The 14,480-nt window shown below is 61.7% G+C and overlaps 1 protein-coding gene across 2 annotated transcripts in view; it reads right to left on the bottom strand.

Moving 5' to 3' along the window:
* Nucleotides 1-272: 272 nt before the first annotated feature.
* The window catches only part of RBM19 (RNA binding motif protein 19), a 73,071-nt gene continuing 58,863 nt past the window's right edge, over nucleotides 273-14,480 (bottom strand). For both annotated transcript variants that reach the window (XM_075534082.1, XM_075534083.1), the window contains exons 23-25: nucleotides 13,800-13,920; nucleotides 2,679-2,791; nucleotides 273-2,189 (exon numbers count right to left, since the gene is read on the bottom strand). In XM_075534082.1, coding sequence (XP_075390197.1) covers nucleotides 2,712-2,791; nucleotides 13,800-13,920 — 201 coding nt within the window. In that variant the 3' untranslated portion in view covers nucleotides 273-2,189; nucleotides 2,679-2,711. The remainder of the gene's footprint in view (nucleotides 2,190-2,678; nucleotides 2,792-13,799; nucleotides 13,921-14,480) is intronic.

Raw genomic sequence — 14,480 nt, 5'->3', positions numbered from 1 at the left:
GACTGGCCCCTGCTGCCACACAGGGAGTCAGGATGGGTGCAGCAGCTGTACCTGACACCACCTGCTGCGCTCCGGCCCCGGTGCACCCCATCGGCCTGACCCAGACCCTTTGGGGTGTGTGTGTGTGTGTGTGTGTGGGGGTGTTGCCGAAGCTTTCCAAGTCCTTCCGGGGGAGGGACCTATTTCAGTGGCTGTGGCGATGAAGGTGGAGGTATCACTGTGGATCCAGCAGTCTTTCCCTGTGGACGACCAAGCCCACTGCTGCTCAGTCTGACTGACGGTGGCCCCCGAGGATCTGCTGAGCAGGACCGTCCCTCTTCCTGGTCTTTCTCTGGCCGGTGGGGACTGTGGATCCCACAGCCCAGGGTCTGGAGAGCAGCCTGGCCCCTTGCCCTCTGTGCTGTGGCCTCCGTGCCAATTAATGCTGCTGAAGGGACAGGGCCCAAGGCCAGCGACACTCGGTCAGAGATGTGGCCGTGGGATCCCAACAACCAAGAGGCTTTTTCCCTGGGATGGGGGTGTGGTGTGGTGTGTGTGCGCGCCCCCCATTTCCTCAGGTGCCACCAAAGGGTTAAAGTGATTTTCATTAAAATTTAAATTTCAGCCTGTGCAGCGCTCGCCCTCCCTTCCCCGGCCCCCGGCCGCCTTTGAACGTCTGACTGGTAACCATTTCATATTTCAATCTCGGCAGAACAAATTGAATTAGATGTTGAGACCAAACTCAGCTCTGTTCACCAAAGCCGGCATGCTCGGCTGCCGCTAATCCCTTCCCCGCCACCGCCGCTGCTGCACAGCCCGGGCCCCGCAGAGATGGCGGGGCCGCGGAAGACAAAACAGGCCGGGGAGCAGGGCCCAGGCACGGGCGGAGGCCATGGGGTGGGGGTGGGGGTGCGGCACATGCAGGCCCACAGGTGAGCACGAGGCACGGGGTGGGGAGGGGCCCCACCCACCAAGACCAGGTGCTTACACCCTGTCATTCCAAACCACCCAAACCAAACCTACTGCGATGGAGTCAGTGCAGAACAGGGAGAATGGCCGGTGGCATCTCTGTGGGAGCAGAAAAGCGTCCTGTTTCTCCTGAGCGGGTAACTGACTGCTCTTTCACCCTCTGCGGACAAGCCTGCCAGGGGGCTGCAGTCGGCGAGCGCCCGTTCCCAAGGACCAAGGAGCCAGGCCCTCTCTCTGTCACTGGCGGGCTGCTGGGCTTCGCTACCCTGCCCTTCAGAAAGGCCCATTGTCAGCCACGTGGGGTGGCCCTGGGGTAGGCAGGGCTGGCCTCACTGCCCACTGACCGCCGCAGAGGCTAGCAGGCCCTCTCAGTTGGGCTGGGCACAGGCTTTCTGCCGCCTAGTGACCCTCAGCCCTGCCTGTGTGTCCAGGGCGGGTCCTGTGACTTCCACAGGCACTCGCTGGGCCGGCCCACAAGCGCCCCTCACCGCGGCCACATCACAATGACGAGAACCAGGCGCACGGTCCCCAGAGGGTGGGAAGACCTGCCAAGGGCGTGTCACCGCCACCTGCCACGGAAAACAGCACAGCGAGAGGTAGGCGGTCCTGTGCCCATCTTAAAGACGTGGAGACAGGCTCAGGGGCACCCCCCAAGGGCCCTGCTGCTGGTGACAAGTGGGCGGTGGAGCCGAGCCGAGGTTCAAAAGCAGGCAGCCAGGGTGGGCCTGATGACCTGGGGTCCGTCTCCTGCAAGCCCGCAGCGCCATGCCCGGCAGCCTTCTGGAACCTCTCAGGATCGTGTCTCCAAGTTGTCTGGTGTCTGATGTCCGTCCCACCCTGGCTGCAAATACATCCCCACCCAATTCCAAAATCCCTCTGGTGACCCGCCATGCGGGGGAGGCAGTAACTGCCAAAGGACCCAGCAGCGAGACGCAGGTGCTTCTGGGTGGTGTCTGCCCATGTGTGGCCACTCTCCTGGGGGCGTATGTGCTTGTCACGTGGGTCCCTGAGTCAACTTGGCCCAGAGTGGTCATAAGGATGACGCCTGTCATAGTTCCAGAATGTTCCACAAGGTAGACACGCTTCCAAGATGCTGCCAAACCCCAAGTTCCTCCCGACAGGGGCTGCATCCATCTGACAGGGATGGGCGCTGAGGCAGGCTGGGGGCAGGGGGCCGAGGTTCTCCTTCAGAGTGTGCGGCCTGATGTCCATCTGTGGGCAGGTGGGACGTGGACTGGCAGCTGAAGGGGGGGGGGGTAAATGTCAGTCAGGAAAGAGGCGGGGGGAAGGGTGTCCTGTCAGAGGGACTGGCCAGGACCAAGGCCCCGAGGCAGGAATGAGCCAGCTGGAGGACAGGAAGTGAGGGGAGTGGCCACCTGAGCCGGGGCTTGTGTGTGGATGAGTGACCCTGTGCCTGACCGTGCCGCCCACTGCTCAGGGCTGCTGGGACGAGGGATGACCAATGGACCCGAGGGGACCAAGCTGGTTTGCTACCCTGAGGGGCACCCAATGCACCCACCCCTACCCTGACCTCACTGCCCTGCCAGCGCCATGCAGGCAGAACGTGAGCCTGTGGACATGGTGTTGGGTGCTCAGGATGCTGTCATCAGCACCAGGAGTGACCTTGACCCAGAAGGGCCTGTTCCTCCCCCACCCTGAGCCCTCCACACAGGGCAGGCGTGCTGAAGCCAGTGTGGCTGTCCCTGGTCCCGAGCTCTGGAGCCACGTACCTGCACGTCGCCAGCTCGTAGCTGAAGGGCCTGCTACTCGTTGCCGTCATCACTGTCTCCCAGCTGCTCCAAGATCTCATCCAACACCACAGACTGCTTTTTCTTCGGGGGCTCTGGGGAGAGGGGAGTAGCAGCCGAGAGGGTTGGTGGGCAGGATGGGAGAGGAGATAAGCACGGGAGGAAGAACGGGCAAGAAGAGGGGGAAGGGAGAGAGCAACATGGTGGTCAGTCTCAAGCTCACCCCAGGGCTCCATGCAGGCCCTCCTCACCTGGGGGAAGGGTAAGGCTTACTGAACACACCTTCACCTGGCCCACAGGGGCCCTGAGCCTGACAATAGGAAACAGGGACAGCCCTGGTGGTGCAGTGGGTTATGTGCTGGGGCTGCTAACCACAAGGTGGACAGTTCGAAACCACCGGTCACTTCACGAGAAAGATGAGGCTTTACTCCGGTAATGAGTGAGGGCCTCTGAAATGCACGGGGGCAGTCCTGCCCTGTCCCACAGGCACGCTCTGAGCTAGCGTGGACCCCATGGCAGTGGGCAGGCCAGCACCGCACTGTAAGTGGCTGGCACCCGAGAGGCGCCCCACAGACGCCGCGTGAACGGATGCGACCCCCAGAATTCCAGGGGAGGGAGAGGATCGGCCCTGCCTGGAGGGAGAGATTAGCGGTGGCTTTCGAGAAGAGGGGCTATTTGACTTGGGCTTTGAGGCACTCCGAGGAGTTGAGTTCTCTGGGGGGTTGTGACAGGAGCAGGCATAAGCAGAGCATGGCACCTGGGAGTGTCTGCCAGCAGCAAAATGCACACACATGCTTGGCTAAGGCCCTTCTATGCGCCATCTCTCTGCCCCTCTCCTCAGCCCTGCTGGCTGCTGTTGGGATGGGCTCTTGCAGGGCTGAGGCCCAGGGGCAGCAGCTACACCCACCACTCACCCACAGTCCATGATGGTCCATCCCACTGCCACTCTGACCACTCTCAGCGAGGCCTGGCCTTTGGAGGTGACGGTGGAGACATGCCACGTTCAGAGCTGCACCTCCCGTGGCTCAAACGCCCCGTTTGGGAACCCTTCTGGGGGGATCCAGGTTCCCATTATCCTTTGCTTCCATCTTCCCACTGATCCTCGGGCGCTGGGATAGTGCCACGCCGCGCCCCCCTTACCCCAGCCTGGCTCTGAATGCAGACGAGTGAATGGTGGGGAGATGAGGGGGGAGGCGTGGGAGACTCGCAGCGGTAGCCAGCCGTCCGCACGCTGGGAGGCTCAAGACCTGGCAGCTGCGTCCATTATTGTAAATCATGAAAAGGGAGCCACCACCCCCCATCCCCATCCCCAGGGGGCTCCTACACCAGTCTCCGTTCCAGCTTCCTCCCGCCCCCATCCTCTCAGGCTCCTGTGCTGCACAATGGCCTGGGGAAAGTGAATCTGTGGGCAGGAAATGGGAGCTGGGAAAGGGAAGGGGCAAGAAGCAGGGTCTGTAACCCCCATATGCTGACCACAGGCAGGGCAGGGTGGCCTCCTCTGGTTCCCCCCTAGGGGCAGATGGAGGAAGGGCACCAGCAGCGGTACCCCTGCGGTGAAGTCCCTGGAGTGCAGACCGACTGTGCCCTGGGCGCCTCTGATCCTCGGTGGGACGGCGGACAGTGCTCACAGTGTCAGAAGGTGAGGTGCCCTCAAACCTGATTCCAGTCTTTGGAAGGTCTGGCTGTGGAGCGGATTAAACTCAGTTGCCCCAGGGAAGGGCAGGGCAGCCCCCGTGGGTCTCAGGGGCGCCTTGCCTTTACTCCCTGTGTGGGCTGGTGAGCTCAGATGGCTGACCTTGGGGTAAGCGCCAACGCTCCCCACCACGGCTCCTTTTGAGCGGTTTACTCGGCACTGACGATCCCTGCTCTGAGTGGGGAATCGCTGTTGTAAGGGCACAGTGATAGGTGCACACTGGGGCCCGTGCACCTGGGGGGGGATCCCAGTGTGATCTCCCGGATGTTGAGGAGGGCCTGTGGCCCACAGGGCTTTCAAAGGCTGGCCCGTCCATCCCCCAGGCAGGCCTTTCTTCCCAGGGCCTGCTGGGTGACCGGCTCCAGGCAGGGCCTCCTGGTCGCTACTGCTGTGACTCTCTGCCTGTCCTGTGACGGATGGCCAGAGGGAGGTGGCAGACCCCCAGTCATCAGGTAAAGGGACCTGGTTTCTCGAGTTTGCAGGCTGGACCACAGAGGCTCAGAAATCCCCACTGACTTCTTAGTGGGGTGGGCTTAGCGACTGGTTGCTGCAGTCTTGAAAGACCATCAGGGGGCCCAGCCCTCCTGTGGACCCGCTGAGTATCCCTGGGCCAGTCCTCTGGGCCTTGGCTTGCCCCTCTGTACAGTGGGAAGAAACATGGGACCATCTCAAGGGCAGCTGTGAGTCACTGTCTCATCACTGTTCGTGGGACCTCGCTTACCTCAATGCTGGAGACCTGGGTCGGTGGCCCAAGCCTCCTCCACTACCCCTCCACCCTACCCCTGGTTCTCCCCGGCCCCGCTGCCACCCACGGGAAGCACCCTGCTTGCTGGGAACAGCTGCAGAAGCCTGCCCTCCCCGACATCAAAGCCTCAGTGGGTTTCCAGCAGACGAGCACAAAGCGGTGCTGAGGATAGGTGTGATGTAAACACGCGGGACACGCTGCGCCTTTTCTCCCCGCAGATACACAGGAGGGAGTGTCAGCAGACACCCGTACCCGGACGGTGAACCTCGCACAAAGCTCGGCCGCCCCCGACAGCCACCGCCCTGCCCCTCCACCCACCCACCATCTCACATTTCTGGAGTTCCCATCTAATGATTTTATTTTTCAATTAATTCCTTGACAGGATGCCAGCCCGCGCCGAGCTCTCTTCCCCGGCTGGGCTAGCGCCCTCCCTGCAAGGCGGGCACAGAGAGGGGCGGAGGGATGGGGTGTGTGTGCAAGAGATGGAGCTTTCAGAGGTTTTTGTTCTCTAGGCAGAATGTTAAGGAAAGGCAAGCCTGGAATAGGGGTGTTCTGGCAGGAACCCCAAGAAGTGGGGGCAGGGACACCCAGGGAGGGGAGGTGGGCTGCCAGGGCCAGTCCTCCGTGCCTGGTGGCCGCAGTGAGGAATTGGCTATGAATACCACAGTCCAGAGCAGTAAATATACCCACCGCCCTTATGAGAGAGAGCCTGGCGGCACAGGGGGTCGCCACTGGCTGCTGTCCTCAAGGCCAGCAGTTGGAAACCACCTGGGGTGTCTGGTTCAGGAGATCATGATGTCTTAGACACCCACAGGGGCAGCTCTCCCCTGTCCTGTAGGTCAGTCTCAGACCCCCACAGGGGCAGCTCTACACTGCCCGCATGGACTCGTTGGAGGTGGGGTTGGATGATTTTTTTCTAAAGGCGCCTGGTGGGGCAGCAGCTATTGGCTGTTGAAACCTACGAACACCTTGGGAGTCAGCTCCTGTGGGGGCCACTGGCCGTGGACACCTGATGGGGCTGCTCTGCCTGGGCTTGCACAGTTGAGACGTGTGGGCATCAAGCTGGGGTGTGTGAATAATATTTCCTTTTTTGCTTTTAAAAAAGTCAGGCCATAGTGGCTTTGCTGTAGCATTGTGCCCTCCATGGGAGTCTGGGATTCAGCTCCGAACATTCCCACTGGAGTGTCCAGACCAGAGCAGAAAGAAAGGCCTGGAGATCTGGCCCCTGAATTAGCCAACAACCCCCCTGTGGACTTCGATCCTCTGAGGGGGCGGGGAGGGGACAGGTGAGGGGGGCGCCTGGCTCTTTTGTGCAACTGTCCTTGGGACTCAGGGGGCTCACCTGCCAACAGCAGTAAGGGGAGGGGCAGCAGGGGTGACTCGGGGTGCCGCTGGGGACAGGGTCTTTTTTTCTGAAACCTGGCTGCCTGGGGTACGGTGTGGCCCTGCCCTGGTCTTTTTTGGTGAAGACACAACTGGTGTCGGGCTCTGGGGAAAGCCTGTGACCCAGAGTCCCCTCTGGGGGGCCTCCTGGTCACATCAGAGCCAACACACCCAAGTTCTCACTGCCCCAAGGTGCATCCATGCCAGGAGGGGTGAGCAGAGAACTGTCCCCCAGGAACCTAGCACTGCCCACCCTCAGCCCCCAAGCCCCCCAACCACTGGCATCAGACTTCTCACGAAGGGCCTTCGTTCTGCACACACCTGCCTAGAACCATCTGGAACACCTGAGCTGGGGTCCCACCTGTCCCGGGGGTTCTGTACGAAGGGCCTGGGCTGCCCCGACTGCCGTGCTCAGGACTCGGTTCCCTTGGTGGGGGCTGGGGTGAGGCCTGGGCAGCTGCCCCAGATTAGTGGGACTGATCCTAAGGCTACGCCGCGGTGGGGGCTGTGCTGAGCTGGGGCTGAGCCTGCGTGCGCCTGCATTACTTAGAGGTGCTGGGTCTGTGTGGGCCGCAGGCTGGGTGCCAGCAGAGGGAAAGTCAAACAGGGATGGGAGGAGGGGGGTGGACCCCCACTTGCCCGCCTTGGGTTTAGAGAACAACCTGGCTCTCCCTTCCTTGCACAGGCCCAGCCTGAAGGAGGCAGAAGGGGAGGTGGCAGTGCTGCCCCCCCCCATCTCCCCCAGGGCTCAGGGTAGCAATGCTAAGTGCAGGGTAGCTCCAAGTGCAGAAGGCCTGGGAGGGGATGGCGGAGTGTCTTGGGCTGTGACAAACAGAGGCCTGTGCTTCCCACAAGCAGGGCGGGCTCGACAGACTGCTGCGTCTCCAGGCCAGCTAGTGGACACGCTACTGCTCTTGGGTCTCAACTCTGAGCGACCGGTGGACAGTGACTGGTGGGCGGCCCGAGTCTTGGGAGCAGAGGGAGCTGCTGCATGGGCTTGAGCTGCTGACCTCTGGGTTATAGCCCCGTGCTGACAGGGGCCACCGGGGCCCTTGAGGGAAAACGTGTATGTGACACCTCTCCCTAGGTCAGGAGGGTGAAGGGCACGCGTGAGCATGGCCCACCCAGCCTGCGGTTCCACAGAGAAGCCGGCCACCCCCTGCCGCCAGTCTTCTTGGCCTCAATTTCCAGGCTTGGGGCCCCCAGGCCCCCGAGCCCTTGTCCAATCCCGGGTCGGGCCTGGGGTCCCCTCCTGTCAGTCTAATGTGGTGATCGATGGGGATGAGCGGGAGGAATGGCCCGGCACAGCTGGCGCTCCCGTTAGCCCTAGCAGGGATCCCCAGCCTCACTGGCGACGGCCGAGTGAAATGTTTGTGGAACGCAGAGAACACAAGTCAATAACAATTTAGCGGGATTGGGAGCAAGTACCTTCCCTGCACGGACAGCCACTCCCGGGGGAGGGGGCCAGAGTGTGCAGGATATTGCTAGAGCACTCGGAAATATTTCCAAAACAGCACTCAGCGAGGCAGGGGCGCGGGGGATGGAGGGGCAGGGGGAAGGAGGGAGGGACGGCGGGTGACCAGGGCGACTCTGTTGCCAGCGTGCCTAAGCCCCGCTCATGGCCTCTGTCTGTGGGCACCCTGGCCGGGCGGGGGCTGGACCCACACCACTCCTGCTTCAGACATTGTCTCCGTAGGAGGCCCCGGGCATCTGAGAAGCCTCACTCTTGGGACCGCCCCATTTCACCCAGATGCCATCACCCGTGAATGAGTGAGACCGGGAGCCAGCGAGCAACCAGGGAAGCAAGCCCTTCTACTCAATCTGACTTCCAGTGACCCCACCAGACAGACTACAGGTCTGGATGGGAGCAGTCAGCCTCTGCTTCCTCCCCAGGAGAGGCTGGTGGGTCAGGCAACTCGCTCACCATGTGGAGGGCAGCAGAAAGCAGCCCAGCCCAGTCCCCCCCACTGCCCATGGGCGACCATCAGTTCAGGGGCGAGGTTATCCAGTCCCTGTGGGAGACCTGGCCTGAGTGTTGGGGGAGGATGCTGAGCACTTTTGGCGGAGCTTCCAGGCTAGGATGACATTGGGAGAAAGGCCATCACTGGTGGAAACCTTGTGGATGGTGGGGGTGGCCCAGGGCTGCCACACGTTGTTACCTGTCCACGGGGCTCCCTGTGACCCCCAGGCAGGCAGGCTGTCAGGGGAGGGCACTTGCTATGCTATTTGAGCCTGACTCTCGACCCGTGACCCCACAGGAGCAGCAGCCTCACTACGCCCACCTCAGAGCAGCTGGTGGGTTTGAACCATTGACCTTGAAGATCAGCAGCCTGATGAGTAACCCACTCCGCCAAAGGGCCCTAGGAGAGGGCTGAGAAGCCCCAGCAGGGGAATACAGGGGCGGCAAGCGGAGCTTACAGAAAGCCGGAGGAAGGCTGACAAAGGATGTTTTGAATAATTAAGTCTGACTTCACACACTTGCCGGAACTTTCCCGACCGTGGCTTTTAAAGCCCGATGATTATGTGTTCGTGGCCAAGATCAAGGCAGCGTCTTCACTGGAGCTGGTGTGGGGATCACGGGCTCTCTGGGGCCCTGAGCTAGGGAAATGTGCTGTCCAGGGGACGATTAAGTGAAGGAAGAGCAAGGGAGGTGTGTGTGGGGGGGCTATGGCAGGCTTTAAATATCATCTGTATGCTGATGACTTTCAAATTTCTCTCTCAGCCCTGACTTTGCCCTGAGCCCTGCACTCGCATATATACGGGGGCTTGCTGTCCCCATGGTGGGGGGAGGGGCATGGGGAGGGCCCTGCCCCCACCTGCTCTTCCCTAGGGTCTTGAGCTGGGTGCAATAGGGCGCTGCCAGCCTCTGGGTGGCTCTGAGCACCATGCAGATGTGCGGGAGCTTGGGGCGTCTGTCTTCTCCACAAGGACCTGGCTGGTCCCAGATCCCTGGCCAAGACCACCCCCTCTTCCCTTCAAAAGTGCAGGGCCCCCCAAGCTTCAGGGTGGACCCATAAGGCATGCCTTCCTTTCAGTCTCCAAGGTGCTCCCTTGGCACAGGGTTCCCACCCCACACAAAGCAACACATTGGGTCTCTGCCAGCATCTCTGCACCCTGGACCTGTTCCTCCAGCCCCAGGGCCTTTGCACCCATGGGTCCCTCTGCCTGGCATGCTCCCAGACTTTCTAGGCCCCCATGATTGAAGCTGCCCCTTCATAATACCTGCCACCACTACACCTGTGCTTCTCAGAGTATAGGGCCAACTGCCTGGCCTGCCAGCCCTTCTTATGGAGAGTGGTCAGGTAGGTGGGTGTGCCACCCCTCCCTCCCCCACTCCTCGGCCTAGAGTGGAGGTTTCTGAACTTAGGCCTGCTGCCCCCTTTCAAGAGACTGAAGAATATGAACATATGGTTTATGCTTACACAGTCCCCGTGGTTGTGATTCAAGGTGGTGTCCTAAGTGCATGGGGGCTATCCCTTCTCCCCTGGATGTGGTGGTGGCCTCACCCCCTGCTGGGTAGGACAGTAGGCAATACTTCCCCCTGGGGGATGCTGGGATGATAGAGGGAGGGGCTCTAAGAGCAGATTTCACCCTACACTGTCCTGGATGACAGGTATAGAAGCTGCTGGTTCCCAGGGAGGTGTTGAGTCTATTTTTTTCTCCCCCCACGAAAAGGGAGCCGTGGGCGCAGTAAGTCTGGGAACTTATGTCCCCAGAAGGCAGCTTGATAAGCTCAGGGAGGTTGGTGAACGAGCACGTAGAACGGGTGAGAAACACAGCAGGCAGAGGGCCTCCTTCCCAGGGAGAGAGAAGAACTAGCGTGGGGGTGGGGACCTTAGAATCCGAGGCTGCCTGCTACAGGAGTGGGGCACCAGCCACATGCCAGGCAATGGCTGCACAAGACAGACCTGGTGGCAGGTGGGGTGCTGGGGGCAGAAGGTCCAGGGTCTGGCTGGCCAGTTCATACTGCTGTCAGGCCTTGAGACCCGAAGGTGGGGGCGGGGGTGCAGGGAAGATGTGTCCTGCCATGGGTTCCCTCCTGGCACTGCCCAGAGGCAGGTGGTTAAGTGAGCCACACCTCTGTGCCCGAGCAGAGCCTGTTGGCGGCAGCTGGGCCTGAGCAGGAGCCAGCGCTACCAGCCACTTACCATGCCGGTCATGTCCGCGCTCCCAGCTCCGGAGGCGAAAGGTGCAGCCGCTAACCACAGCCCATCAGTCCTCCCCAGCTGGAGTAAGACAACACCGGGAAGCAGCGCCGCGCTTCCGGCCAAATAAAAGCCGGCTTGCTCGGCCTCCCGGCTGTGAGCGCTGCCAGACGCAGGGCTGTGCGGCCGAGTCTCTGCAGTGCCATTATCTTATCCGGGCCTCGCGCGCGAGGGGACCAAGGCCTGCCGGCGCCCGCTAGCGTCTCCGTGCCTCGACCCTGCTGCTTTGCAACACATCCCGGAAGACAGGGGCACAGCCGGAGGCGGGCTTATCGCGGCCTCCCTACCTGGCTCTCTTTTCACCTTCCCACGAGCATGGCGCCAAAGAATGGCACTTCATCTGTGCCCGAAGGCGAGTGCGAAATGGGAATTCCGATTCTGACCTAAGGGCAGGCGGGCAGGCGGGCAGGGGCAGAGGGCCGTCTGCCTTGTCCTAGGCCATGGTGTTTGCCCACTCGGGCAGCACCTCTGAGGCTGTTACCAGGAGCCCTGGTGGTGCAGCGGGTGGTGGTGCCTGGGGCTGCTAACTGTAAGGTCAGCAGTTCGAAACCAGCAGCTGCTGCCCCAGGGTTTCAGTCTCAGAGACCCACGGGGGCAGCTTTGCCCTGTCCTAACGGGCCACTTTAAGTTGGCACCGACTCCGTGGCAGTGAGCTTGCATTTCTGAGCTGCTGGGTGGGGTGGGGGCCCTCCCACAAGGGAAGCTAGACGAGGGGCAAGGAGCACACTGGCAGTGATTCCCTTCACTGAGCAGCACCGCCATGGTAGCTGACACAGCCAATAAGCTCCTGCTGTACCAGGCAGGGGGCCCTGTGCAGTGCAAGCTGCTGAGAGCCCAACCACCAGCCAGAAAGGCCGGAGGTCGCTGTGCACCTGAAGGTGCTGCAGAAGAAAGGCTTGGCCTTCCACTGCCCGATGACCCCACTGGGAGACCCAGACAGAGTGCAGTCCTACTGTGCACACACGGAAGGTCCTCGGTGGGAACCCACTTCACTGGGTTAGAAGCCTGGGTGGGGCTTATGCTCAGCTAAAAACCATATTTCCCAGAAGGCATCTGACCTGGTCTGATCTCAGAAGCTGAGCAGGGTTGGGCCAGTCTAGCGACTGGGTGGGAGATTGACTGCCTGAGAATGCCGGGTGCTGTCGGCTTGGGAGCCTGGTGGCCCACTGGTCAGTAGTTTATACCATCTGTGGTCCCTGGGAGAACCGTGGGGTTTTCTGATTCCTTCAAGACCCAGAGCCGTGGCACCCATGGGGGCAGCTCGAGTCAGAACCGACTTGACAGCACTGGACCTGGTTTGTGCCTAAGAACAGAAAGTGGGTGCTTGCACCCACCCTGTTGGGCAGCACCAGGAAGGCCTGGCATTCTGCTTGTGGGAAGACAGCAGGCCTGCCCTGTGCGGGCCCACATCCACAGCAGCACCACAGGGTCTGCCTGGCACTTGCAGAGTGACCCAATCCTCTCCGAACTGCCCAGGACAGGGGCTTGATTGGAGGAGAGCATCAGGGGAGTGGCCACTGGCGCTCAGGGACAGCAGTGCAGATTGCCAGTCCACAAGGTCCTGGCCAGTGCCAGGGCTCTGCTCCTCTGCCGCTGCCTGCCTGCCCTACAGGGCAGCTCTGAGGCTCCATGCTGCGCCCCATTTCCATTCTGCAGGAGCCCTTTGTTGACTCGGCCCCCACCGTGACCTGAGTGCTGTGCTGGCAGCGTCCAGGGCCCAGGTCAGAGTGGGGGAGGGAGCTGGGCACGCAGCCCATGGGCCCAGCAGTGCAGGACAATGCAGTCTTGAACACCAATGGGCTGGGCAGTGGCACACTGGCGGGAGATGGCCCAGGAGTCAGGCAGGAGGCCAGCTGGGGTGGCCCGTGGGCACCTGTGTCCTAGCCAGGTCGGATGACTAACACAGGGGTGGGCTGGGGAGCTGACTTTTCAAAGCAGCTGCTCTGTGTCAGACCCGCCGTGTGCCATCACCGGAGGGCAAGGGTCTGCCTTTGCTCCTTCACCTGTAGCAACTGGGTGGGGCCACAGTGCCCACGATGGCCCCAGGACCACTGCGTCACCAGCCCCACCTATGGTCAGCCTCACTTCCCTCCCCTGTCTAGTGGGGCTAAGCACACCCATCTTGTCCCCTCGGGGGCTAACAGGAAGATGTACAAGAAGGTGCAAATCAGGGAGCAGTACTGTCTGCGGCTGGGGCTGGCCCCCAGCGCCCCCCACTCCACCCCCAGGAAGGTCCAGTGCTTCCTATGGTCCTCCATTTATCGGAGGCCCCCTCCCTCAGATGGTCAGGCTTGCTGGGCCTGTACCTCCAAACCATCCCACGAGGCCCTTGTATAAACCTTGGCTGATGAGTGCAGTCAGCCTGGCGATGGGACGGGCCTGTTCCCCGTGTGCCATGACTCGGGGACTTATTGAGCTGGGAGCTGGACTGGCGCCTGGCCCTGGCCCTGGGCTGCCTTGGCTTGTCCTGTTCCAGGGTCTGACACACACCTGGCGCCATGCCCGCCAGGCACCCGACCCAGATGGCACGACTGTGGGCAGAGGAGGCGACGCAGGGCAGCATGTCCGGCGGGCACCCAGACAGAAAAGAAAACAGACGACAGAGGAGGTGGGAGCGGGCAGGGCTCACCGGCTGTAGATGTCACTGAGTGGGGCCTTGCAGGTGAGCCAGGCGGACCCCATTTCAGAAACCCAGGGAGCGCGCTCAGGGTGGGGAGCTATGGAGGGGACACTATCGTGGAGGGTTGCCCAGTGCTCCAGCCAGGGCCGAGGGCGGCGTGCCTGTCTTGTCTGCTGACCCAGACCATGGACGCCCCCCCTTCCACACCCCACCCCCTGAGACACACGTCTCACCCTCACGTGCTCTGCATTGCCTATCTTTCTCATGCCACCCCGCCTCCAGAGGTGGGGTGCGGGCCTGTGGGGGAGAGAGGCAGCCTCCCAGCAAACTCTGGGACTGTGTAGCCCCGGGAGCATGGCTCGCCTTTTTAAGCTCCTGGCCATGGCAGAGCAGGCTGGTTCCCACACGTGGAGCTGCCCCCCGCCCGCGGACGCCCCCGCCCGCGGCAGATGCTCACCGTGGAAGTGCTCCGCCGTCCTGCGTCGCAGTGCCTGCACGGTCACCTCGGAGTCTGCCCACTCCAGCACCAGCCTCCGGCCGTACAGATGGGTGCTGTGGCAGAGGGCCTGGAAGGCTCTCTGCGGGGACAAGAAAGGAACAAGTGTTAGCTACAACTGGACACAGGTAACTCAGCTGCCCGCCCTGCCTCTGGCGAGGACACCGACGGCTAACACATCTCTGGTGAGGCCCAGGGTGCTGCTGGGCGTGGCTGGTCTGTTCCTGGGAGGGGCTGGGCCGAGCCTGGGCCAAGGTGGGCATCGGCCCACTATCAGTGGCTGTGTGGGGCAGTCAGGCCATGTGATGACCACTACAAAGTTGTCCCTCCTCCCTGCTGCTTCTGCCCGTCTCTCCGGGACCCCCACCCCCACACCACGCCCACCCCGGCCTCCAGCACCACTATTCCCATTCCCTCCCCTCAGGAGCTTAGCAATGGTCATTCCAGCTCTAGGGTCACTGACCCCGCCTGGTCCTGCCCGCTCCATAAGCTTTATTTTCAATAGACTTCTCAACCGCCAAGAGGGTGAATTCAAACATTCATTACGGCATACCACTCATGCTCTTCAGCACCCACCCAGAGAGGGGGTTAGCGCTGGATCTCCAACATGCCAGCCCCTCCCAGAAAGCCCCATCCCTTTGT

The sequence above is a fragment of the Tenrec ecaudatus genome, chromosome 16, assembly GCF_050624435.1.
Source record: "Tenrec ecaudatus isolate mTenEca1 chromosome 16, mTenEca1.hap1, whole genome shotgun sequence".
NCBI classification, from domain to species: Eukaryota; Metazoa; Chordata; class Mammalia; order Afrosoricida; family Tenrecidae; genus Tenrec; species Tenrec ecaudatus.
This window is presented reverse-complemented; position numbering and strand designations above follow the sequence as displayed.